Source organism: Hevea brasiliensis, chromosome 17 (assembly GCF_030052815.1).
Source record: "Hevea brasiliensis isolate MT/VB/25A 57/8 chromosome 17, ASM3005281v1, whole genome shotgun sequence".
Classification (NCBI taxonomy): Eukaryota; Viridiplantae; Streptophyta; class Magnoliopsida; order Malpighiales; family Euphorbiaceae; genus Hevea; species Hevea brasiliensis.
In genome coordinates this window covers 11,649,936-11,676,721 of record NC_079509.1, presented here as the reverse complement: position 1 = coordinate 11,676,721, position 26,786 = coordinate 11,649,936, and the positions used below count along the sequence as shown (strand labels likewise).

The window sequence follows — 26,786 nt, the reverse complement described above, 5'->3', positions numbered from 1 at the left end:
GATTACTTAAAAGACCGTGAAAGTCTTCGAGATGAGTGGGGAAGAGTAAGCCCCAAGGTTTCATAAGATGATTGTGAATTATTAATAGACTGTGGAAGTCTTTCGAGATATGGGGTGTGCTATCCCCAAGAGATTATGGAATTGATGGCTTATCTCATTGAGATGGTGTCTTACCCTAATTGGGTTAAGAGCTAGAATAATCAAGAACTACTTATTGGCTATGAAAGCCTTCAAAATACCTTAACGGATTGCTAAGCTCGTAAAGTATTTTGTGCGGGTAAAGAGATGGAAAATTCGAGATAGCTTAATGGTTATGAGAACCTTCGGAATGATGGGTTGAAATACCCTTAATCAATGTTGAGACGGTTGTTTTCTCTCCTGAAGAATAACCATTGTGGTTGGCTACTATAACCTTCAAATGAAGGATGAGACATGTATAGAGTCCCTTGAGATAAGAATGTTGTTATTCTATGGATAACATAGAAAATGAAGCTGTTGCTAGAGTGCAACTTGAAATGAGATGGTTGTTAAATGCCATTGATGGCAAGTTCAGATTATGCATGGATTCTATTGAATCCTGTTTAATTATGAGGCGATAGTTGCTAAGAGCTGTTGAAGCTAAAATTAGCTATGAGATGAATTCGGAAAAGGGACAAGTGGATCCCAAATCATGTTGCATAGAAATTAAATTGGCTTACGATAAGCCTAGAAAGGGTAAGAAACCCAAATATAAATTCGGATGTAACGAGTTGGCTTATGGTAACACAAGAAAGGGCAGAGGCCTAATTGTGCATATAAGCACTATGAAGTTGTCTTAGCAAACAGTAGCCTGAATATTCATAAAACTCAAAGTCTCGGATGCTTGGTACTGGTAACCAAGTCATCATGCGGATGGTGGTAGCTTATGCGATAAAAGCTTGCCAAAATATTCTTAAAATATGAGATGGTAGCTATGAGAGCCATATTGTGATAAAAGTGGTGATATCACGTGTGGGGGGGCTGCACGCCTCATTAGATGTAATCTTTTGAGGAGAAGGTAATGACCCTACGATGAATGGGTGTGACAATAGAGCTTGAGGCCACCTTGAATACCTATGAAGTGAGAATACATAGAAATGATGAAGAGCTTGTCAAGTGAAATCGAGTTATGGGCAAATAAATGATCTTGGATCACAATTGTAAGGATAGTGGTGTCAAATAGAGTTCCAAACATTTGTGGGAGATCTAAGCAATTATGATGGCCAAGTATGTAGGTTGTGATAACGAGATGAGCTTGATGACTGTGGTAGTTGTGTATATGTGTTTTTCACCAAGGAAACTAAAATGGAAAGTATGTGGGATGAGAGAAGTCCCTCAATGCAATCTTATGGAAATTTTGCAGGTGGAGAGTGCAATCATAAGCAATATGGTATCCCTTTGAGGTGTCAACCACATCCCAATTGGAAGATGAGAAGTAGCCAAAAGGTGGAGACCTCAAGAGAACATGAATGCAAAGCTCACTTGTGGTGCCCAAGATGAATTAAAACCAAACAGGAAAAGAACGAAGCGAGCGAAAGCAATTGGTAGCCGAAAATTGTTTATCGTCGATAGGCGGTCGCATCAAGAGATGGGTGTATGAACAATGGGTGTGCAGTAGGACAGTGAGGGCAAAACTAGCATGAGCAATGAGTCCCACGAGCATAAAGCAAGTTCCAGAGGGAAACATAGTGATACATGAAATCGGTAATGTGTAAGTTTCTCTATTCATTTATATGATGACTATGTTGTTCATTATTGACAACCATAGTTGCATATTATAGCTCCCAAAATTGAATACTATTACTTCCTTACGCTTGAGTTTATGTATAACACTATTGTCTTGTAATGTGATTATTTTGCAAGGTACTTACAATGGTGCAATAATAAGGCAAAGCCACGAGAATAACTTAGGGAAGGCCCGATTATATTCATGTAGAGGCATGTTCATCACAATATGAAGAAATGAAGCATCGGAGGAACCATCACAAAATGAGCCATAAAGAATTAAGTGGGGGAGTATGTAGATAATTGAACAGATCCATCAAAGCGAGAACTCGCTGGAATGCAATGCCACAGCAACAACAGCGATAGTCGATAGGGTCGTCAACTATTTAAGTGGGGGAAAATGTCATAAAGAAGAATATGGAACTTCTATCATTGATCAAGTGGGGCAACCATGTCACAATCCTAACATGAGGATGATATGAAGAAGGTGTATGAAGACACACACAAGTTCATATGAAGATACATAAGGGAATCATTAGATCAATATGTGAGAATCAGACATGATGAAAGATTTAAAAATGCACAAGATGTTTGGGAGAGCTTTGTTCAACATGGTGAATAACATGAAGAGGTAGAAGATGTTCAGGAGAGCTTTATTCAACAAGAGGTGTTCGAGGCAAATCGATGAGGACATCGATTGTCTAAGTGGGGGAGAATGTAAGGGGGACAACCCGTTACCCCAGGAGGATTGGCCAAACCCAGCCAAGCAGTAAGCTTATGAAATGTTTAAAGGGTACAATTAATGAGAAAGAGAAGTTTGGCGGACACTTTTATAAATATAAAAAAGTGTAGGGGGTGTAACTATTGAGACATACTGATGTCTCCTCCTGCTAGAGGCCACTTTGTTCCTAATGCTCTTGAGGAGGGTGTGACTAGTTGGCCATTGATAAGCACGATCGAGCCCAGCTAGTTGTTATGTTTGGTGTAAAGCTCTCCATCATCCCCAGGCTCACTGACACAAGGGCATGACTCTAAGTGAGCTCCCTACGTACTCATTGTACTAGGCGGCGGGCATCGTGCTCTTGTGAGATAGGAGCTCGGTGTCTCTATGAAGAAGGAGCTTCATGGACACTACAAGGCTGAGGGGCTTGTAGTGCGCATCTCTCATAGGCCTGAGGATTTTATATAAAGCTGACAATGCTGCTTGGTATAGGGCCAATGATGTAGCTCAGTATAAGGGAACAAATATTATACCTTGGCTTGGGTTCAGCCATATGATAGATTGATGCTTATTGCTATGCTTTCGGTTGATGCTTGAGGATGTACACGATGAGGGGTGACGTCGTGCTGCAAAGAATATTGATATTCGGTTTCCATGTTAAATATGCTAAACGACCATCGATAAGTAGATTTGAGATCCTCTATAAGGGAAAAAATCCTTGAATATGAGTAGGTTGGCCTAGATTGGATGGAAGTCTAGGCGCCACACAGGACTACTATCCGGGCCAGGAAGTGGCCCGTTACAACCCCCACCCCCAAGCTGCAAATAGGATGCATTGTCAACTTTCATTGCTGCCCTTCTGATTCTGGAGTTGATGGCGTTTTGGTGATCGTTGGACTATAAAGATAGATGTATTGAAGCAGGAGGTTTGGTTTCTAACTTTCATTGATAAAAGTTTTGTTCACCAACAGGTATGTGCCTGAATGATACTGTTTAAACGAAGTACAAAGGTTGAAATTGTTGACAAGTGCAGTAACTCTCCTCGTGAAATGCACAAGCCAGTGTACATAGAAATCCCATTCTGTGAAAATTAATAAGAGAAAAAGTATGACTAAATGAAATGAAATTCATACCCAACTCTTTCTCGGAGCCTTTCTCTGCCTTTTGATTTTATATTTCCAACGGTTTTTTTCGGTCATTCAATTGGAAGTTTCAATGCTTCCAGCCTTTAAGATCGCATATGCTTTCCTCTTGAAAAAGATTCTCTAGAATTCGCTAGGCTTAAAAGTAAATAGAAGTAGCGAGATGGCCCATGGACCAGCTCCAGCCCAAAAGCTTCCAAAAATTCCATTTCTAGGATAAAATAGTATTCATTATTTTTTTTGCCCCTTTATAATACTGGTACAAACATGTCTTGCTTGCTTAAAGTTCATTAAAAACTGCAATGTGACCCTTTCTTAACAAGTTGAGATTCAGATTTTGCTTATTACCCTTTTCATAGTTTTCCATTTTCATGAAAAATTAACTTGGATTACAATTTTTTTTTTAAGTATAATTAGTCAACATAAATGGATCTGGATGGGTGACCAGCTACCAATCCATTAATCAATTCAAAGTTCAGTATAGATGGAGCAATTTTGCCCGTCTTAGACTCTTTTCTTTTTTGATATATTGGGCACGGACAATAAAGATTTGAATATAAAATGTTACGGTTTTAGAGATTATTTTAGCATTATTGAGTTAAAACTCATTGGTTATACCCTTTACACTCTATAGATCCAAAATCCAGATTAAGTAAGTGATAAGTCATTGTATAGAAGATGATTGTTTTCCTGGTACAAGGACAGGCTCCAGACCTAATTGGATGGGTAAAAAGTCACTGGAATAGAAGACTTGTATCCAAAGCAGTCCAATACCATACAGGCATATAAATATAATATTTGTGAGGACTAATACATGTGGGTATGTGACCACTGACCATAAATGTCAATCTGATCTGGAAAACCGTTGAGCTGTTGTGTTCAATCCTCTCAAAATCTCCCGCTAGCTACCTTTTCCATCTTTTCTCGCCAAAATTATGCTTCAAGATGCAGGAACGATAATGAGCAAAAATAGAATAAGCTGTTGTGTATATTAGAATAAAACTGAGAATTGAAAATATAACTCACCTAACAACCAGTAGGTGAGACATCTTCAGCCTTTTCATTTTCACTCTAGTCTCTTCTCTTTTCCTTTTTAAAATAATACTACTGCAATGTGCAACCTGTGCCCTCTCAAGTACTTGCCTGCAAGTTTGCGATCCAGTGGAATTCAGGCGATGGGAGACGATAAATCTTCCAGTCCCCGTCACAAAATTGCCTTCCAAGCAACAAAGTACCAGCAATGGTGCTTGTTTGCTCAAATGAAGTTCGTTTGCATGGTTGCTTCAGTTTTCATGATGTTGCCCAATGCGGGTAAACTTTCTTCCTCAGCCCATCAAACCGCAAAACTGGTTCATGACTCTTATTTTCATTTCATTTATTTCTTGCTTTTGTTTTCACATGATTGCAGCTGCATATGACCCATTAGATCCAAATGGGAACATAACCATCAAATGGGATGTAATGTCTTGGACACCAGATGGTTATGTGGTGAGTATCATTATAATTTGCTTGGCTGTATTTTGTTATTCAAAGTAGATTTCTTTGGAACTCCTAATGGAAAATCAGCAAATAATGTATACGCAACCAAAGTCCTAGACCAACTAGTTGCTTCTAGGCCAAGAGAAGAACTTCTGAATCATGGAAAAACTATTTAACTTTTGAAACCCAAAAAAAAAAAAAATGATTTAATTTCCCATAGCCATCAACAGAAATAAAATAGAGAATATTAAATCAAATGAAGAGATGGAAATATCGGTATCAATTATCAAGAAATCAATATTCCTTCAATGAACAGAATACTGATGCATATACTGAACAGTCATAGGAAAGAAAACTAATCCTTGGGGTCTACTAGAAATCTAGAACTACTTGAAAGTCTAAACCCAATACGTCTAGCTGGCACTGGTTTCAGGCCTTAGTTCCTTTTCTTATATCCTTGCTTTTCTGATTGATCATACTAGAATGAAAAAAAATTAATAAAGCAAGTTGCTTGAGAATTTTTTTTAATCTCTGATCCAGATGCAAGACCAATCTTTAATTTTTTAAATCAAGAAATAAGTTCCAGTAACACTTAAAAAATAAAATAAAATTCTTAAGAAATTGAAATGGAAACTAGTATTATACATTTTGGTAATCCTTAATGCTTCGTTTGGAAAAAAAAAATCATTTATAAGAAAAAATTTAATTCTCAAATAATCATATTATTTTTAGCATATTTTTAATTTTTTTAAACTGAATTTTTTAAGTTAAAAAAAATAAATTCTGTCATCCATATATTAGGTTTCCAAATATGAAAATTAATTAAAACAATCAATTGAATTGAATTTTGTAAAATTCTAGTTTTCAAATAAGATGTCAATTTCAGGCTACAGTAACCATGAGCAACTTCCAAATGTACCGGCACATCATGAGCCCTGGCTGGACTCTGTCATGGTCATGGGCTAAAAAGGAAGTGATATGGTCAATGGTGGGAGCTCAAGCCACAGAACAAGGAGACTGTTCCAAGTTCAAGGGAAATATACCTCATTGCTGCAAGAAGACCCCAACAATTGTTGACTTTCTCCCTGGAGTCCCTTACAATCAGCAATTCACCAATTGTTGCAAGGGTGGTGTGGTGGCAGCATGGGGGCAGGATCCTACAGCTTCAGTCTCAGCCTTTCAGGTCAGTGTTGGACTTGCTGGCACATCCAATAAAACAGTGAAACTGCCCAAGAATTTCACTTTGCTTGGTCCAGGACCAGGGTACACTTGTGGGCCTGCAAAGGTCGTGCCATCCACCATCTTCTTCACACCCGATCATAGGCGAAAAACTCAAGCACTGAGTGAGTTTGTTTCCCCCAAGTTTTTCTAAATATCTTATCTTTTAGAACGTTGTAGGTATCGAATATAATGTTGAATCTATCTTTATGCAGTGACATGGAATGTAACATGCACTTACTCACAGTTTCTAGCTTCCAAAAATCCAAGCTGTTGTGTTTCCTTCTCCTCTTTCTACAATGAGACAATCACTCCTTGTCCTTCTTGTGCGTGTGGATGCCAGAACAAGAAGAATTGTATCAAGTAGGCCTACAAATCCTTGTTTTCTCCAGATTTGATTCTATCACACATGGATATGAGTGTAGCTAATGCTGTTGTTAAATTGCAAAAAATGCAGGAGTAACTCAAAGGAAGCACATAGAAAGGGAGTAAACACACCAAAGAAGGACAATACACCACTGCTTCAATGTACACATCATATGTGCCCGATTCGAGTGCACTGGCATGTGAAGGTCAACTACAGAGAATACTGGCGTGCAAAGATTGCTGTTACTAATTTCAACTACAGGTTGAACTACACACAGTGGACACTCGTTATTCAGCATCCCAATCTCAACAATGTCACACAAGTCTTCAGCTTTGATTACAAGCCTCTTGTACCCTACGAATCCATAAGTGAGTGCCTGAAATCCTAAAATGTCTCCATGTCCTGTTGCAGAAACTATCTGACAGATAATATGCTTATGAAGTTTTCTGATATTCACATATGATTGACTTGCCTGTGCAGATGATACTGGTATGTTCTATGGTATGAAGTTTTACAATGACCTTCTAATGGAAGCTGGACCTTTTGGAAATGTCCAGTCTGAGGTGCTTCTACGGAAAGACAAGAACACTTTTACCCTGAAGCAGGGGTGGGGATTTCCCAGGAAAGTTTATTTCAATGGTGATGAATGCAAGATGCCACCACCAGATGCATACCCATATCTGCCAAATTCTGCCTATGCAAATCCAGTTGCATTTTCAACAATGGCAGCTTCTTTGCTTTTGATGTTACTTTCAATATGGTGATCTATCTTCTATGGGGGAAATTTTATTCTTCAGATCTCTTTGTAACAGATAATGCAGATGCAGTTTAGGAAGCCAGAAAATTTTTTTTACCACAGGTATATATATCAATGTTAACTCTCATAAACAAGCTAGAAAGGAGGATGTGCTTTTGAGTGTGGGATAATTCACTTGCCAATATCTTTTACACGAGTGAATAAACATGTTGAAACTATAATACCTCCCAAACATATCCGGAATTTCCAAGGCATCTGCAGTGCATCAGTATAAAATCAAATTGATTCATTTTTTACTTGCCTTCTGTCAATTCAAAGTTCATCAACTTCTGTTTTTCCGTTATGTGGTGTAGGATGTGGCATATAGGAACTGGAAAAAAAAATCTGCAGTCCAACACAGTGATAGGAACAAACCCATTAATCAACTATAAATTCCATACACAGTTGCTTGTTACATTGATAAAAACATATATATGCTATGAATATTCTACAGACAAAATGATTAAGTGTATAACATAAATAACCATACAGAATAAACATAAATACAGTTTGCTTATCAATTAAACGCAGAATAAAAACTCTAATTAATGATTCATAAACTGAAGACCAAAGCCAATATTTGTCTAGCAGGCAATAGTGCATCTGAAGCCCCATATATCAAAACCAGTCAAGAAGGGACATTTATTTACCTATTATGATACAATGCATCTGAAGCACCTTGTGTTGTATCAACTTCCAGCACTCGACACATTTGAGCCCATAGACTGGATTTTCGCGAGTGGGTCATACCAGATCAGGTTTACAGATTGTAAGAAGAACAAATAGATTTGTAGTTTGGCTCAGACATGATTCATCACATCTATGCGAAAAAGAAGACAAAATACACCAAGAATGTCATGATTAGACAAAATAGAGACATGATTGGACAGGAACTGTCATTTGGCAACCACGGGTAGGCATCTGGAGTTGGCATCAGACAATTATCACCGTTAAAATAAATCCTCCTAGGGAAAGCCCATCCCTTTTCCAAGAGCACCAGCTTGTGAGAGCGAATCATTTTAGAACTCAACTCCCCATAACATGGCCGTATCATCTGCAAACATAATTCATTTCCCAAAATTCACATTAATCCCAAAACAGGAGAATTGTGAAAGCTTTTACGCGTGCAAGGTGTCACGGGGCCACTTCCTAGCTCGGACAGTAGTACCATGTAGCACCTAGGCTTCCACCCAATCTAGGCCAGCCTAGGACTTTTCCTCTTATAGAGGAACTCAAATACTCTAATGGAGGGTCTCCCAGGTATCTAGCCCCGTAATTGAGCATTGCTATTCCTTGTAGCACGATGTTGCCTTTCATCATGTACATCTACAAGCATCGTCCAAAAGCAAGGCAATAATGGCTGAACCCAAAGCCAATGTATAATATTTGTTCCCCTATACCGAGTAGCATCATTGGCCCTTATACCGAACAACATTGTCGGCCTTATATGAAAACCTCGGGCCTAGGAGAGACGCGCACTACAAGCCCCTCGGCCTTGTAGTGTCCATGAAGCTCCTTCTTCATGGAGACACCGAGCTCTCTTATCTCACGATAGCACAATGCCCGCCACCTAGTACAATGAGTATGTAGGGAGCTCACTTAGAGTCCCGCCCTTGCGCCAGTGACCCTGGGGATGGTGGAGAGCTTGACACCAAACTTAGCAACTAGCTGGGCCCCACCGTGCTCACCAATGGCCAACTAGTCACAAAATGACCTCTGACAGGAAGAGATATCAGTATGTCTCAGTGGTCACCCCCTGCACTTTTTTATATTTATAAAAGTGTCCGTTAAACTTCTCTTTCTCATCAATCGTACCCTTTAACCATCTTGTAGGCCTACGGCTTGTCTGGGTTTGGCCAATCTTCATGGGGTAACGGGCTATCCCCTTTACACAAGGGGGGGAGGGGTTGTGGCGGGGAGGGAGAAGTGACGGTGGTGGTGGTGGTGGAACAAAGGCAGATGGATAGATATCTAGCAAGAGTTAACTCACTTAATCCATCATAAGGAGTTAATGATTTATAGTTAAAGCTGAAAATCTGGGTGACGTTATCAAAGTTGGGGTGTTGCACAACTATATTCCACTGTGTGTTTTTCATTCTGTAATTGAAATTTGTAATGGTGACCTTCACTAGCCAGTACTCCTTGTAATTGAGCTTAACATGCCAATGAACTCGGATTGGACACTTGTCTAGTACATTGCACCAAAGGTGTAGTGTTAGTTTTTGCCTGGACTGGCCACGGAGGCTAAATGCAAAGCATCGGAACTGTAAGGCAGCCATCAAGGCAAAAAAGGTCAGAAGAAAGAGCTAGGCGAATAATACATATCATGTAGTTAATTAGATTGGATTTCATAGTCTTTTTACTTTTTTATTGATTAATTTTAATTAATTTCATTGATTATTTAATTAGTTTTTTATATTTATTAATTTTAGTTTAATTTATGAATTGATTCTTGTTTTGTAGGTTAAATGGTATTTTTAAAGAATTAGGAGTCAATTACATTTTTGAATTAATTGCAAGTTCAAAAATGCTAAAAATAAAGAGTAAATATTGCTGAATTTAAAAGCTGCTGAAAGCTGTATAAGGAGCTATACAGCTTATGTAACTCGCATCTAGAAAATAAAAGATGTGCTGAACTCTGCCGAAAGTTGCACAATTTACTTTATGGCCATGCAATTGCTTATGCAAAAATCCGAAAAATAGCTACAACTCTGCCGAAAGTTACATAAGATCCTGCATGGCTATGCAACTGCTTATGCACAAATTCGAAGAGCAACTTTAGAGTTGTTGAAAGTTGCATGACTTCCTACATTTATGCAGAAAGCTAAAAAATTATCCAGAGTTATTGAAACTTGTATAACTTCTTGCATGGCCATATAATTGCTTATACAATGACACGGAGGGATTATAAAACTTGCCAAAATGTGTACATCATGCATAGCCATGCAAGTCCATCTTCAACTATCTTTCTCAAACCTGATTCTGTATAAGATCTTGCACAAGTACTTCCCAGTTATGCATTTTCACTCAAATTAGCTGATGTGGCAAATCATTGCACACATGCAATAACTTCAGTGCAGACTATTTTTAGCCTATTTTAGGGTTTTGTCAGGGGGTATAAAAGCATTATTACATTATTTTTGTTGTAAGAAAATATATTTAGAATAGAAGAGAGAGAAAGTGAGCCGCACGCCATTTTTGTCTACAAAAGCTTGGATTCTTCTTCTTTTTCACCATTTCTTTACACCAAACATCAGGTTTCTTTAGTTTTAGTTTACCTTTTATATTTTATTTCCTATTTTACTTAGAATCTCTTGTATTGAACATAAATATTTAGTAGTTTTTAAGATTTTAGAGCTAGGGATGTATTATTTTAGTTATTTTATGGATTTGAATTAGGTTAGACCAGATTTTATGATTTTTATAAAGTTTTATCCATTTCTTGTGTATTTTATAACATGCTTAGTATAGGATCCCATTGAGTTATGTTTTTAACCATTGGTTGAAAGATTGAAAGGAAAAAATCAAATGATAGATAATAAAAAAATGGACTTAATTAACTTAAATTTATAAATAGACTAAGGATTAAGAGAGTTTTATAGATTGATTAAAGATTTTAATGGGTTTTAGTTGATTTTAAATTCCGTGAAAGTAGGATTTAATTAACTAAAATATTCTTTGGTTCACTTAAAAGAGATTTCAAAAAATTTTAGAATTAATCTCCTTAAAATTCATTAATTTCATAGATTGGGCTAACTGGGGAAAATTTCAAATTGACTTGAATATAAACTCTTAACTCCATATCGTATTTTACCAATTGTTGCTTAGAATTTTACCTTTGAGTGCTTAGTTAAATTTCATTTTATCAATTTTCATTATTAATACTCTTTTTTTTTTTTGTTTATTCAATTATTGAATTAGCCATTCGTTGCATTGAACTTTGCATTTTCACATTCTAAACTTCAAATTTCAATTTCTTATTTGTTTGATTATATTACAAAATTTAATATAATTCATTTTACATTAAAAATTCAATTTATAACACAACCTTTCGAAGAAACGATATCTATTTTCTATATTACTTGAATAACCCATGTACTTGCAGTGACTCCACATCAAGTTTTTGACGCCGTTGCCAGGGAGTTATTTATTTAAGATTCAATTCTTGATTATTTTAGTTATTAATTTTAATTTTTATTTTATTTTTATTGTGTTTAATTATTATTTTTAGGTACTTTTTTTTATCTTTTATAAGAAGAGCTCGAAGTGCAAGTGATACATCTCTTTTATTTAATCCTAAAATTGAAAAGTTTTATGGAGCAAATAAGAAAGAAATCAGAAAAAGAAAAGAAGCTTTGAGAGTAGCTGAAATTAAAATAGAAATGGCTAAAGAAAGAGTTCGAATGGGTGGTAATGGTGGAGATGAGAATGATGGTCGTAGGGAAGAAAATGTTAATCCTAATTTACTTAGGGAAGTATGATTGGGAGGTCATCCTTCAGAAAATCCTTACATACATCTTGAGAAATTTGTAATGATCTGTGATATGCAAAAGCAACTAAGAGTGTCTGACGATGCAGTAAGGCTTAAATTATTTCCATTTTCTTTCAAGGATAGAGCTTTAGATTGGCTTGATTCTCTTCCTCATAATTCTATTACAAATTGGGAGGAGCTTACTGATACATTACTAGCTCAATATTTTCCACCTAGAAAAACTCAAGAGTTGAGAAATCATATGACTACTTTTTGACCTAGGAAAGATGAAACTCTCTATCAGTCCTAAATGAGATGAAAGGAGTTGGAGAGGCAATGTCCATATCATGCCATTCCTAAATAGATGATTAATTAGAATTTTTATAATATTGTTACTCCAATAATCAGAGGGATAATTGTTGCTCAAACTAGAAGTGAGTTCATCATGAAGCAAGAGAATGAAGCCTTTGAATTATTGGAAGAGAAAGCAAGGAGCACCCATCTATGGAGTAATTCAAGAGAACCAACTCCAACACAAAAAAAACAAGCAGCTAGGATGTGTAACCTTGATCCATTCAACATGATCAATGCCAAATTCGATGCCCTTACAAATGTCCTTGCAAAGAAAATGAAAATTTTGAGTATGTTAGTTAGTTCATCATCATCTAGAAGCTATCAATAAGTTGCTTATATAGAAGGAACTATAAGTTGTGGGGTGGATTATGGAGAGCAAGTTTATATTTTGGGAATTATAGGCAAAAACATATAGAAAATTCTTCAAACATACAATTCAGCTTGGAAGAACCATCCCAATTTTTCATGGAGAAATTAATAGAACTAAGCTCCAAGTCAAGGATTTTCACCACAACAACAAAGGCATCAATATGAGCAACTTAGACAACCACCACGTGGTTTTCAACTGAGGAATACTAATCCTGCACCTCCACTAAGACAATAAGAATAAGGTTCTACAATAGAGGTATTGCTACAACAAATTCTTACTAATCAAATTAAGCATGATAAAGAGATGGGAGAGATGAAGGTAAGGCTTGAATAAGTGCAGACACACAATAGGATGCTAAAAAATCAAATTTCACAACAAACAAGTTCTTCAGGTACTAAGTCTATGGGGAAGCTCTCTAGTCAACCAGAAAGCTCAAGGGAGCAATGTCAAACCATCACACTAAGAAATGGTAAAATAGTATACAATGAGAAGAGTGAAAACACTAAGAAGAGAGAAGATGAGAAAGATGTTGAGAAAGAGAAAAATATTGAGAGTGATGATAAAAAGGAAGTTGTAGACGAAAGTGAAAGGCATGAGAATGAGAAGGAAGAGAGTGCAAGAAATAGTAAAGAGGAGGTTGAAGAAAAAGAGAAGAAGTACATACCTTCAGAGCCTTACTAGCCACCGCTTCCTTTTCCACAAAGGTTTTAAAAAGCAAGATTGGACAAGAAATTTAGAAAATTTTTAGAAGTCTTGAAGAAGTTGTACATCTATATGCTTTTCGTTAATACTCTTTCCCAAATGCCTTTTTATGTGAAGTTTCTGAAAGAAATTTTGTGAAATAAAAGGAGACGTGAAGATCATAAGATTATAGCCTTAACAAAGAGTGAAGAGAAGTGGGAGTCCATTTCTCAATGCAGATTCTTGATGTAAACCTGATGTTTATGCTTCTGCCTTAGCTCAAGATCTACATGAGAGAGAGAGAGAGGATAGAAATGGGTGTGGACTGTCTTCTCACATAGGAAGGAAGCTTTTCTAAGCTCAAGTGGAAGACAACTCTTCTTGGCTTATATATATAGTATGCGATTTTGATTTTGATTTGGAGTTTAACAAAAAATGGGAATCTAATTAATCTTTTGGTATAATTTCGATTTATTTTTTACATTTCAATTTAATTTTATTTTTAATTTTTAAAATAATTTTATATAATAGTTATTATTATTATTATTATGAAAAATCTTAGTTAAATTAATATTTAAACTTTAAAATTATATATATAAATTTATTAAAAAATTCAAGCTATATAATCTTTATCTTTTAATTATTTTGAACTATAAAAAAAAACTAATTTTTAAAAAGTTGCATGGAATTATGTTCTAGCTACGTAATACAAGTTGGTAAATCATTCTTTTAAGATGAATTAATAATGATAAATTTATTTAATCTTGAAATCATTATATTATTTTATAATTTTTAATTTAAATTTTAATTAATAAAAAATATATACCATGATTGTAATAATATAAGGAGAGCTGAATTCATCCACTATTATATTTTACAATGAATTAATGCTCCTACTAAAAATAAATGAAGAAACATGAAAGATAATTTTCTTCTTCAATTTATACAATCTTCAATGAAGGAAAGCATACCTAAAACGCAGATTAAAATTAAGTTATTTGAAAAAATGGTTAATTAAGAATAATTTAATTGATTTTTTAATTTTAAATTATAAGAAGTAAAGAGATTTCAAATTAAATATTTTTAATTATTAATTGTAATATTTTTATTTTATAATAAAAATTATTTGAAGGATAAAATCATTTTTATTATATAATCTTATAAAATTTCAAAAAATAAATTTGAAAATAAAATGCCTACTAATTTTATATGACAAAATGAAAATCGTCAAGTCTGATTTTAAAATCCAGACAGTGAAACTGGGAAAGAACAGGAAAGAAAACAGTAGGGGGAAAATCAAAAGAAAAAGGAAAAGCAAATGGAAAACAGTAGCTTGGAGCAGACACTGCTAGATGGGAAGCTCCATCGACAGCTCAATTCCCTCATCGTTGCTCATCTTCGCGATAATAATCTCACCCAGGCATTCTTTTCTACTTACACATGCCTATGTTGTTTCTTTCCTTTTAGATCTTTCTCCTTCTATCTTCTGTTTGGTTGTTTAGAAAGAACCATGGACGTATATCACTATTAGCTTCTCCTCAATTGACCGCAATCGACGCTTGCTTTTTGTTTAATGGGATCTACCAAAGTCACTTCCTTTACCCCCTCTGATAATCAGGGTTCATTGCATTTGATTATCTACATAGAATATTAGGGTTTTACGTTTATCTTCTTTTACCATCATTTTTCAGTTTTTCCGCAATGAAACAGTCACAAACCAATGCTAAACTGTGTGATTGATTGGGAATCTAATGAAATTTTGTCTTCTGCAGGCTGCAAGTGCAGTTGCATCAGCCACCATGACACCATTGAATGTTGAGGCTCCTCCTAATAAACTTCTTGAGCTCGTTGCTAAGGTTTTATTTACAGTTTTTATGTTCCTTCTCATTCTTTCTGTTTTGATGTTATTTTGCATACTGTAGCTGGATAAAAAACAAAATGAATTCTTTGGGTACTAAGATGACAACAGGGTCTTGCAGCGGAAAAAGATGATGCGTTAAGAGGGGTTCCTTCTTCTGCCATATATGATCTGGGCACATTGATTCCTGCGGCATATGGATCAATCCCAGCTCCCCGTGCTGCTTCCGTTGATTTCAGGTAATTTACATTTTACAATACATTTTTGTAATCATGAATAAAACTTTATGGCCTTGTTGATAAAAAAAAATTGATCCAGGTCTAATTAAGCTTAAAGGAGCCTTACCCTAAATCCCTAATGGATCAGTAATTTTAGTACTGCACTAAAAGATGACTGTATCTTCCCCCTCCCCTCCTAACAAATTGACATCTATCTTTTGTTAAATCAGTGCCATACAAGATACAAAAGGCTTATCAAAAAATTTTCCAAAGCATGAGACACGGCATCTTTCTGAACATAAGGTATGAACAGAGGAAAAAGAAATTGTGTATCTTCTCTGGCACACGCTATTGTGGCTGAGAATAATTCAAGTCTTATGATTTATAGACTGACATTTATATTTTCTAGAATATTGCCAGATGTGCAAGATTTAGTCCTGATGGGAGGTTTGTTGCCACTGGAAGTGCAGACACATCAATTAAGCTCTTTGAGGTGTTAATTTTTCCCCTATCTTGATTATATGGTTTGTTGTCTCTTCAAAGATAATCGTATATACCTGCTAAGCACTTTTTCTTTGTTGCAGATTTCAAAAATCAAGCAAATGTTGCTTTCAGATACAAGGGATGGTCCTGTCAGACCTGTCATACGGACATTTTATGACCACATACAAGTATTTCAATCATAATTATAATTTACTCACTGCCCATTAGTGCATGAAATACTTAAGAAGAAATTGTTATTACATTAAACCAAGTTCAGAATCTGAATTATCTAGCTTTGTGTCCTCATCTCCCATCATTTGGTTATTCTGTTTTTACTCATCTTGCGTGGTTAATATTATGTTGGCTCATAATTTGCATCCCGCATTTGAAAAAATTAGCTTCTTCTTCTTTTTTTTTTTTTTTTTTTTTTTTTTTTTTTTTTGTGATTGCTTATATTGAGTTCAAGGGGATGCTCCGAACAACCAAGTATGTTTGGTCTCATGGATCTTAAATCGTTAAAGTTGAATTAGCTTGTAGGCATTTATTATTATTTTCATTAGATTAATTTAGGGCTTCATTCCTTTAACGTCTAATTTTTTGTTAATATAACTGCAGCCTATAAATGATTTGGACTTCCATCCTCAAAGTACTATTCTTATATCAGGAGCCAAGGATCACACTATAAAGTATAAACATCTATACTCATTCATACAGAAGTTTTCTTACTTTATGCATGTTTATCTCTCTCTCTCTCTCTGCTATTTTGTTTATCTAGTTGATAAATCAGTGTAATATAGTACTTCAATGCTAGCATGAGTGCTTGCGTATAGGTTAATTATACAAGTATATTAAACAAAAGCATTAAACACTGCCAACTCAAGCACTTGATGACATTGTTGGACTTGCCCTTTTTACACAATGCCTGTTACTGCTTTTCAGATTCTTTGACTTTTCCAAAGCTACTGCAAAGAGAGCATTTAGAGTTATCCAGGTTTTTTGTCTTCATTTTGTTACTAGTCTGAGAAGGTTCTTGAGTTTTCTGGTGGAATTCATTTCACAAGACCAAACTGATGTATTACTGAAAATCTGTATGTGTAATGACACAGGATACTCACAATGTGCGTTCTGTGTCCTTTCATCCTTCTGGGGATTTCCTTCTTGCCGGTAATTGTTCCTATATATGTCATTTTTCAGACACATTTGATTAGGATGCAACAATTTGTTTTCTGTTTCATCTGAATGTTAAGTAATAGAGTTGATGTTTGGTTATCAAAAATTAAGTTCAGCAAAGTGTGTTTAAATTTTATCGAGGGACTTTGTCAATATATATATATTGTCTTGTAAGTTTTATCTATCTAGACCCTTTGCAGAGTTTCATTAATATTGCTCTGCTCTCTATTTTTTCTAATAACTTTACAAATTGAACTTGGAACAAGAATTTAAGAATTTAAGATCAGAGGGAACTTAGGAGAATTTACTATATGGATTATGATGGTAGAAAGTTATCTTTTGTCTGTTCATTTTAACTCTTAACAAGCAAAAATATCTTTCCCTTTTCCTGATTTTCATTAAAGAGTTGGCCAATGAAGTTTAACATGCTTGCCAGAATATCTATAATGCATCGCTCTTAATGTGATTGGCTTATTAACAAAGTTTGACTTGGACCAAAAAAATGACAGGAACTGATCATCAAATTGCACACTTGTATGATGTCAATACATTTCAGTGTTATCTATCTGCTAATGCCCCAGAAATCGGAATTAGTGGAGCCATTAATCAGGCATGGTCAATACTTTATTTGATCTAATATCCACATGTAATAGATGAATTCAGAGGCATTAACATAATTATAACAACTCGGTTGTACAGGTGAGGTATTCATCTACAGGTGGAATGTATGTCACAGCATCTAAAGATGGTGCTCTTCGGTTGTGGGATGGGGTAACATCCAATTGTGTGCGGTCCATTGTTGGTGCACATGGAACAGCAGAAGCCACCAGTGTGACTTTTACAAAGGATCAACGGTACAGATGCCACAAGATATATCCCTGGATGTGCATGTGGAATTTTCGTTTCTTAGTGTTCTGAAGGACTTGCAGTCCTTTCCATGGACAATTTACAACAAATAGTGCATATCAAATGGGAAATCTTAAGGGGGAAAAGAAGATAAAAACTTCCATTTGGATGCAATTGTTGAAGTGAGAATTATTACTACTTAATTTCAACAATAATAAAGTAGTCTTTGGTATGCAATTATAATTAATTGCAATGATAAATGTGAAAGCGGGAGGTTTTATAAAAATTTAGAAAATTTTCTTTTCTTCGCTGTCAATTAATTGTTTTTTGTTGTCTCTCATTGGTGCTCATGTAAGATATTACAACTTTGGAAGTTGCTTTCCCCCTTGGGATGTTCCTTAACATAGGTTCGCAACATGACTGAAAGTTCTACATTTTAGGTTTGTGCTTTCCTGTGGGAAAGACTCTTCTGTTAAGCTTTGGGAGGTTGGCAGTGGAAGATTGGTCAAGCAATATCTTGGGGCTACACATGCACAATTGAGGTGCCAGGTATGCTAGGAAGTAGGAAAACGTTTTTCTGGAATTTGGATTTAAACATCCATGGAATTTATTTATTTTCTTTTGATCAACAGAAAATCCACATTAGTGAAGGGCACAGTTTCAAACTATTTAACATTGGCTGTGTGCTGATAATATATTTTTTTTTTGGCTTTTTTCTCCAAATGTTATTTACTAGGATAGTATATGAATAATTAGATGCTAGATTTTTTAAAGTAGAAAGTTACAAAATTGTTAAGATTTTTATGGACTTACCCAAATATTGAATGCTTTAAGCTACTCTCTGCAGGCTGTTTTCAATGACACTGAAGAATTTGTGCTATCCATAGATGAACAAAGCAATGAGGTTTATTCTGCTTCATTGCTTCCATGCTATCAAGCTTTTTTTTTTTTTTTTTGTGGATTCTTATCTATGCCTGGTGAATACAGATTGTTATCTGGGATGCTCTAACGGCAGAGAAAGTGGCAAAGTGGCCATCCAACCACAATGGTACACCCCGTTGGATCGAGCACTCACCAATAGAGGCAGCCTTTATTTCGTGTGGGACTGATAGGTCAGTCCGGTTCTGGAAGGAAACTCTCTAAGAAAATGGAAAGAGATGACTGATTTCCATAAATCTTCTGTACAATTAAGCACAGGACGAGATTTTTATTTGAGGCTAGTTTTCCAGATATGTAGACCTACAAACGATTCTTTCTTTAGTTGGAGAATGTGTAGGAATTTGAAACTATTTTTCCATTTTTTGCCTTTGTTTCTGCTGCTTTGCTTGTGTCATCTACCATGAAATGTATTTAAATTTGTTTATTACTGAGCAATGGTAATTTTTGTATTTAAATTTGTTTTATCTCTGAGCAATGGTACTTTTTGTATTTAAATTTGTTTTTTCCCTGAGCAATGGTAATTTTTAAGCCTATTTCTTACCACTTCTGAATGCTGATGTTATGTAACTACTTATCATAATCAATTATAAAACAATTGGAACCAACAGGAAAATATAATCGAAATAATTATTCATGTTACCGAGTGGAAACAAATAAGAGCAGTGAAGATCCTTATCAATGTCCATAAAGTCCAACTTGTTGAAGCAGAAGGATGAATTCAATTGTCAATAAGTCAATTGTCAGTAAGGATAGAATTCTTATCATCTTCGACTGTTGCTGATGTTCATATCTTCTTCTTCTTCTTCTTCCTTTTATTTTTTGGGATTAAGATGTTCTCATCTATTTGTTGTAACTGATATCATTATCTTGTAGCATATATATACGTTGAATCAGTAAGATCAGTGTCGCATTCCTCAAAATACCTTTTTTTTTTTTTTTTTTTTGGATAATCATCACAATAATGAACTTACATTGCATGGTACGAGCGCTAGAAAACACTCGTAACTGATTTTTTTGGTTGGGAATCCTTTCATAGTTTTGGTCCTTGGAAGCCCTGATAAATTTCTGGCAGAAGAACCTTGATCAGAAAGCGTGAACTTGGAAAGAGTATTAATCCCACATCGAAATTACTGTAAGCAAAAGGAAAGGAATGAGGGAATAAATAAGAAGGGCAAGGCACTTTAAAACGTACTTACCTGGACGGAGTCAATGGGTGAACAATAAGGTTTATGGCCTGGGTTATTGACTTCCATTGCACTGAGGAGGGGTGCTATCCTAAAGGTCTCTCCAAATGGCAGAGTCTACGTCATAATTTGTAGTAGCGGGGGCCTGTGTTCGCGCGGCTCCTTTCATTTCTTAGTCCAAGTGTTAATTAATATCAGGATATCTGTACTAGAGTAAGGTAAGCTGCCATCAGTGGCAAAATCGACACGGTTATAACAGGAAGCGAAAGAAACAAGGTATTCTGCACAGCTTTAAAGTAGATTCAATCAGGCAAACATCAATAGATTCCATTGGTTGGAGAAAAGGCAAAGTGGCTGGATGTAGATGCCAACTTAAAGTCGGTCTTCTTCTCCTAATTACCTGATAGAACAAATCACGAGAATTCTCGATTGACAACTTCTGGGAAAGCATTACATTTATGCCGATCTTTGGAAATGCCACATTTCAGGTTTGCCAGTAGCATACTAGATCACACTGAGGGTAAATGCTGGTTGGCCTGCTGACATATTATCAAGCACATGATTATACCATATTGAAATGACTACATAAATGTAATGTTCTTTTATCACAAAACTCATTCGTCCTTACTTTTAGCAATGCAAAGACTAAGAAGCAATCATCACAACCATCAGAAAAAAGAAAGTGACAATATGTGAGAAATATGGGCAGTTCCACTGGCCTAGAATTCTAATTAACATACGACCTGAAACACATGCAAGTTAGAAGATTTAATTTCAATTATCAGTACAATGCTCATGTTGTTTAAAGTGAATGTATGCCTGAAACAAAATCTTATTCCTATTTTTGTCAACAAAAACTTAAAAATAATAAAATTGAAAAACAACATAACTATCTAAAAGAAATCGCTCCAATTGAACCGACTTTAACATGCGCCTTACAATCCCACTTGGTAGAAACAATTCAAGTGTGGTCAGAAGGCTCGATGCATCATTTTCTTGGCTTCTTCACCAAACTAAGTTTTATCTTCTTAAGACGAAACCTCTTTCCTAGAAATTTTCTCAGGCAGTGTCTCCCCATTCTTCTCTTTCTTCACAACTTTTGACTTCAAAAATTTTGCATCCACTCTATAATCTTTGGGTGTGATCGGTACCCCATTACTCAAAGCTTCATTAAAGAGGGCATTTACCTTGACAAGATGATTATGAGAACACCACTTCCCCATCAACAATTCGTTAAGTCTTTATCCCAGGTTTACATCCATCCGCCTTCATCATCTCGAACACTGTCATAGCATGCTCAAGCCTCTCAATACCGCACAAAATCTTCAAAAAGCTGTAATAAGCCTCCCGTACTGAGCACTCTTCATTCTACCAATCATCTCATCCCCCTCTCCAAATCTCGCAACCTGATACCAACTCTTAATCAAAACAAGAAACGTAGTCTCATCAGGATTACAACCCATTCCCCTGTAGAATAAATTCAACGCATCCTGAGTTTTCCTAATCTTGCATTGATTATTGATTAAGACATTGAATGATTCCACATTTCTTGGAACTCCACGAGTGTCCATTTCTACCAACACCTTCTCTGCCTCAGAATGTAACCTAAACGGATCCTTTGTCCTACAAAGCTTGCAAACACAATCAAGAATCGCATTATAAGCCATTGTACCAATCTCAAAACCTCCCCTATACATCTCCCCAGCCAACCTTTTAGCCTCCTCAAGTTTCCCATCAACACACCAACCATTGATCAACAAATCACAGATTATCTCATCTGGGAAAATCTCCTTAGCCAAGTTTTTCACCATTTTCCCTGCATAACTCGCGTACCCATTATCAAATAACTTTTTCACAACCAATGCAAGAGACTCCGTATCTCGCTTAAACCCATAATATCTCTCCTCACTATCGAAAAACCCAACAACCTTGGTAGGTCTCCCCGCCCGTACAAGTCTATCAACCATTGATTCAAGACTTTTAGACCTAATGACATGCTTACCATCACGAAGTAGCTCATGGATGGAGCCTAAGTAATCGATGAAAAACGATATCGTTTCATCTGTGTGCTTAAACCCAGCAGCCGTGACCAGCCACTGGTAAAACCCTAGTATCGTACGGCCAGTATCAGGGTAGACTTTGAGCGTCTGCAGGACCAATGAAGGGGTTATGGAATTGGTGACGTGAGAGAAATTGAGATTGAGTCTTTGAGAAATTGAGAGGGAGTCAGCGACTCAGCGTCAGGATTTTTGACGAGCTCTGTGGATATAGAACGTGCAATGGAATCTGAGTCATAGTTAGGATTAATGGTCTCCGAAGAGAAGGGTCTACAGATAGAAAATGGCAAGAACGTAAATTTAGGGAGACGGGTAGGGAAAAAGTTAGAACAGAAGTGGACTGAGTGAGAGATGGAGTAGGAGAGAGGTAATAATGGTGGGGGAAGCGACGGAGTTGCAGAGAGGTGAAAGGGAGCATTTTCAATTCCTTAGAGAGAGAGAGAGAGAGGAAGAAGAAGAAGATACAGCTGACGAGACCCTTGGAAACCTAGCTGCTTCATTACCGGGGCAATAATCTGGAGAGAGAGAGTGTGCACAATAAGCTATGTGGGCATTTAGGTCCAAACCCAAAGTGGTGGACAGGTTGGTCTTTACTTCCACCTGTTTCTAGGCCTGGGCCCTTATCTTTTGGGCTAGGTTCAGAATATCTCTTATGAATATGGACACAGCAAACTCAGCCCTCAAGAGTGAAGAGACCTAAGAGCATACCTCAATTATTGTTTTTTTTCAGAAAAATTTTGAAAAGGAAGAGAGCTATGAGGTTTAAATTAAATCATTTAATTTGTATATTAACAGAACTAGTAACACAACAATATTCAGTTAAGTAGTTGAAAAGAAGAGAGAAAAATAAAATAAAATAAAATAAAAAATTTGTTGTACCCTGACATGTATACACATGAGGTCCACATTATTTTATTAGCATTATAACATAATCCAAGTATACTCATCATTTTCTTTTCTTTTTTTTTTAAATTGTTATCCACAATTATTGAAATATGTGTGATAAAAGAATTCTTATTAGAACAATTCTACTTTTTCTTACTTAAATAAAAGTATTCTTATTAGAACAATTCTACTTTTTCATAATTAAAAAAAAAAAATACTAAGATCAATGGTCCAATTAAAGCCACTAAACATCTTAAAGATTAGGACATTGGATGTCAAGATTGGCACCAACATGAATTAAATAGGTCATAGCACCAATTATTTGATCCTTTAAAGTCAAATAAAGTAGGATCACAATTTTAATTTTCCTGCTTCCAAAAATGTGTCAATTCTCCTAGTTGGAACATGTTTGATTACATCTTTTTTCTAGCTATTGTATGATTGTAGTTATCAATTAATTAATGAATAAAAACAAGATTAATTAGCTAGATAGTTATCCTTTCAATATTATGTTAATTAAAGTTGCTTTGATCCATTTCCAATGTGCTTCTTGTTTTAAAAGTTAAAGGAAATATGTAAAACAAGAATCATGCACAAATTTTGGCACTAATAATTCCCTTGACTTAATTTGGTATAGTCAAGGCATTACTAATTGTTTCAACTTCTTAAATTAAACAAGAAGGTTAACACTTGCATCAAAGATTAGTTCGTTTCAACTATAGTGTTTAATTGGGGTTTAAAATTCAACAATCTAACTAAATTTTGGAGCCCAAAATAATACAATTTTGATTACTTATAATTCCCAAACAATGAATAAAACAAGATTCACATTGTCTAGCTAGATTCATGTTGAATGGTGGGTGTTGGTGATAATTATTAATTCAACACCCTAATCACTAATTGGACTTGAAAAAAAAAAAAAAAAATCCTATCTCTTACATATTAAAATCACTATCCCTATAAAAGTTAATTTCAACTTTAATCTTTTGGGGTCCAACTTTCCTCTTTGTTATAGTTTGCTCTTCTAATTACAATTATATATGCAAAGTTGGTGTTGCTAATACAACTACTTATATATTTATGATGAAGAACATCATAATTAGAAGTCCCTTTGGAAGGCATAAGTGTGACCAATTTTGGAAGGGTCAGCTAGTTTTAGAAAGAGATTGCATTTCTTAATATCATCTATAGCAAAATCCAAGCCCATCTTTTCTGACTATACACAAACTTTGAAACTTTAGTATATTGCATATTCAAATTTACACATAAATTCAAAGCCCTATACATAAAGTATGTGGACCTTAGAAACATGAACATGTGGATTTTTCTTTTTAATTGCAATCAAATAGATAATTCATTAAAAAAAAAATTAGAACAATTATTCAGCAAGTAGGCCATCCTTTAGAATTTATCAATTTAAACATATGAGCAATTAAATTTGAAAAAGAAAAAAAAAATGGTGATAATTGTGGATGAAGAAATTAATGAATTGTTATCAGAAATGGATGGTAATTGGGATGTCAACATCATTTTATGTTCATTATGGACAACACTTTACAGAAAAGGATTCTGAAATGGGGCTCAACAACTTTAATTCAGGGTCCCATGCATTAGATAAAATCACCATCTCTTATCTTCCATCTACGTTACTTTTTTTATCTACATATCACACACAGCTGTTCTTTCCTTTCTCTTTTACTAACAGAATAAAATCTACTATAGCTAGCGTTCATAAGATTTAGATAAATTAAGATATTATAATGAAATTCTTGATGTCACTTTAAAATTTTGATAAGAATTTTGAGTTTTTATTGATTAGATATTTATCATTAATTTTTTTTTAAACATCTGTTAGCACAATAATTTTCCCTTCTTGAGTTAACTTTTGTGATTATCTTATTGACTTAGACATACTTTATTTTCTTTATACGGTATCATATCCTATTCTTATCTCGATATTGAGTCATTTGCAAAGACGCTCAATCTTGCAAATTTCAAATTTTAGATATCTACACCTGAATATAAGGGACATATTGTCTCACATCAATTAATGTTAAAGAAATAGAGTTAAATATAAGGAATTTGACAACGCTCTTCGAGCTAGTTTTTAGAGTTAAGGTAGCTAAGTTTTTTATTTTTTTTTTAACAGATTCTGTGCTACCTCAGTAATTATACAAACAAACCCTAAGGGAGAAAAAAAAGGGGTCAAATTGCATCCAATAAGAAGGTCGAAATTTAATAAAGCATTCGTACTATAAACACTTTGATAATCTTCCATTAACTATGATATCTCTCCGCGTAATGATCATTATTAAAATTGTGTTAGTCATGATTGTCATCACATAATGGTGAAGATAATTATAATGAGAAGAAGCATAATTAGGTATTGTGTACTAGGGCATGTGGAACCCATGTTACACTTGCACACCACAAATTAATTAATAAACTTGCTTATAATCCTAAGTCCTAATTACTATTGCATATGGACCTACTAAACAAAGAAATTAAAATCCACCATTTATTAGTCAGAAGACTTTGAAGCAGCCATCATTTAAAAAAAAATCTATTTGACATTGTTATTAGAGTTACTATAAAAAAAAAATTTAATAAAAAATATTAAAAAATAATTTAAATAAATTTGATAAATTTTATTAATAATTAGAATAGTAAAATAATAAAATAATTTTTTTCAAATTATTTTTTTTAAAACATCTTCTAAAATGATATATTTTTCTTTAAAAACAGTTTGCTCTGTACCTTCCAACAGGGTTTGATTGTGTTGCTATCTGGGATTTGACATGACAATTAGCTATTGCTCCATCAAAGGCACCTATGTGGGAAGATATGATTAAGTAATCTTAATTAATTTTAAGCACTATCTATAAGGTTTAATTTTGTGGTCCATTGAATTAACTAATTAGGAGCTTTAAAAAAAAAAAAAAAAACAACTTTTCACATAATGTTTCTTTAACTTGTGAAAGCTAATGTTGGAGAAGCATCAAACAAGAGAATATTATGATGGTCACACACACATTATTATATTATACCAAAATCGCATCACCCACTACTTTACCACGCATGCAGTGTAAAGGAAACATTGTTTCTTTAAACATTCTCTTCCCCTCCCCTCCCCCCCTCCTTTCACTAATTAGATTAAAATAATTAATAGAGGATATGGGTTGATTAATGATGAATAATTTCCTAATTGTATAACTTCATCGATAATTAAACATTAATTTGTTATTATTTTTATCTTATCATAACTTGGCTACCCAAAGGAATGGCCAGCCTCCCTAAAGGGAGGCACCCATGCCTTAGTTATCTAACACCAGCCTTAAATTTTGTTTGTTTAGCATTTTGTTCTTTACCAACCAAACAGTTGTTCTGTTGGGTCAGTTTCATTGGGGTAGTTTTCATGGGCTATTATCCTATTGACATTGATTCTGTTATATATACCACACCCACATACAGTTATAATAATTAGGCAAAGGTCTATCAATCCTTGTCTTTCACCAATGTAATATGCATTATTGATAGCTTGTTTATTCGTAGCATTGTGGGTGGTAAAGCATCTAAATTTTTAGTTCTGATCTCTCCTCTCTCAAAATAACATATGAATTCTTGAGATTTATGAAATACATATATAAAATTAAAAAATTAGAAAGAAAAAATGGGAACAAGCACTACAAAAAATTAAAAAAATAGTTACGAAAATAACCGATCAAATATGCTTATATTTCATTGGTAATTAGGATTACCGATGAAATTTTTTCGTCTATAAATTTTAGCATAGGTAATTTTTAC

General features: G+C 34.8%; 2 protein-coding genes, 2 long non-coding RNA genes, 1 other non-coding gene and 1 pseudogene across 6 annotated transcripts; 3 read left to right on the top strand and 3 right to left on the bottom strand.

Moving 5' to 3' along the window:
* Positions 1–4,254: 4,254 nt before the first annotated feature.
* Positions 4,255–4,780, bottom strand: LOC131175445 (uncharacterized). Its single transcript, XR_009145651.1, has 2 exons — positions 4,633–4,780; positions 4,255–4,544 (listed from the first exon to the last, which is right to left on the bottom strand). It is a non-coding gene; the product is annotated as an uncharacterized LOC131175445 (long non-coding RNA).
* Positions 4,666–7,723, top strand: LOC110653902 (COBRA-like protein 4). Its single transcript, XM_021809704.2, has 6 exons — positions 4,666–4,917; positions 5,015–5,094; positions 5,972–6,428; positions 6,519–6,666; positions 6,761–7,038; positions 7,151–7,723. Exons 1-6 carry the CDS (start codon positions 4,719–4,721, stop codon positions 7,432–7,434), a joined length of 1,446 nt encoding a protein of 481 aa, XP_021665396.2. The 5' UTR covers positions 4,666–4,718; the 3' UTR covers positions 7,435–7,723.
* On the bottom strand, positions 7,667–13,691 carry LOC131175444 (uncharacterized). The gene is made up of 3 exons (XR_009145650.1): positions 13,326–13,691; positions 8,117–12,553; positions 7,667–7,811 (listed from the first exon to the last, which is right to left on the bottom strand). It is a non-coding gene; the product is annotated as an uncharacterized LOC131175444 (long non-coding RNA).
* Positions 13,692–14,567: 876 nt separating this feature from the next.
* Positions 14,568–19,320, top strand: LOC110653903 (cleavage stimulation factor subunit 50). Of its 2 annotated transcripts, XM_021809705.2 has the most exons (14): positions 14,572–14,762; positions 15,115–15,198; positions 15,312–15,439; positions 15,649–15,721; positions 15,828–15,911; positions 16,003–16,089; positions 16,517–16,587; positions 16,841–16,892; positions 17,008–17,065; positions 17,581–17,681; positions 17,771–17,925; positions 18,358–18,466; positions 18,765–18,821; positions 18,905–19,320. In XM_021809705.2, the coding sequence occupies exons 1-14, from the start codon at positions 14,661–14,663 to the stop codon at positions 19,058–19,060; spliced, it is 1,317 nt and encodes a 438-aa protein (XP_021665397.2). In that variant the 5' UTR covers positions 14,572–14,660; the 3' UTR covers positions 19,061–19,320. The 2 variants fall into 2 exon arrangements, 1 of the variants encoding a protein (XP_021665397.2); XR_002494648.2 differs by lacking the exons at positions 18,765–18,821; positions 18,905–19,320 and having other exon boundaries at positions 14,568–14,762; positions 17,771–18,099.
* A 724-nt stretch (positions 19,321–20,044) lies between these two features.
* LOC131175610 (U1 spliceosomal RNA) lies at positions 20,045–20,206 on the top strand. The gene has a single exon (XR_009145806.1). It is a non-coding gene; the product is annotated as a U1 spliceosomal RNA (small nuclear RNA).
* Positions 20,207–20,799: 593 nt separating this feature from the next.
* Positions 20,800–22,642, bottom strand: LOC110653905 (pentatricopeptide repeat-containing protein PNM1, mitochondrial-like; annotated as a pseudogene).
* Positions 22,643–26,786: the final 4,144 nt, after the last annotated feature.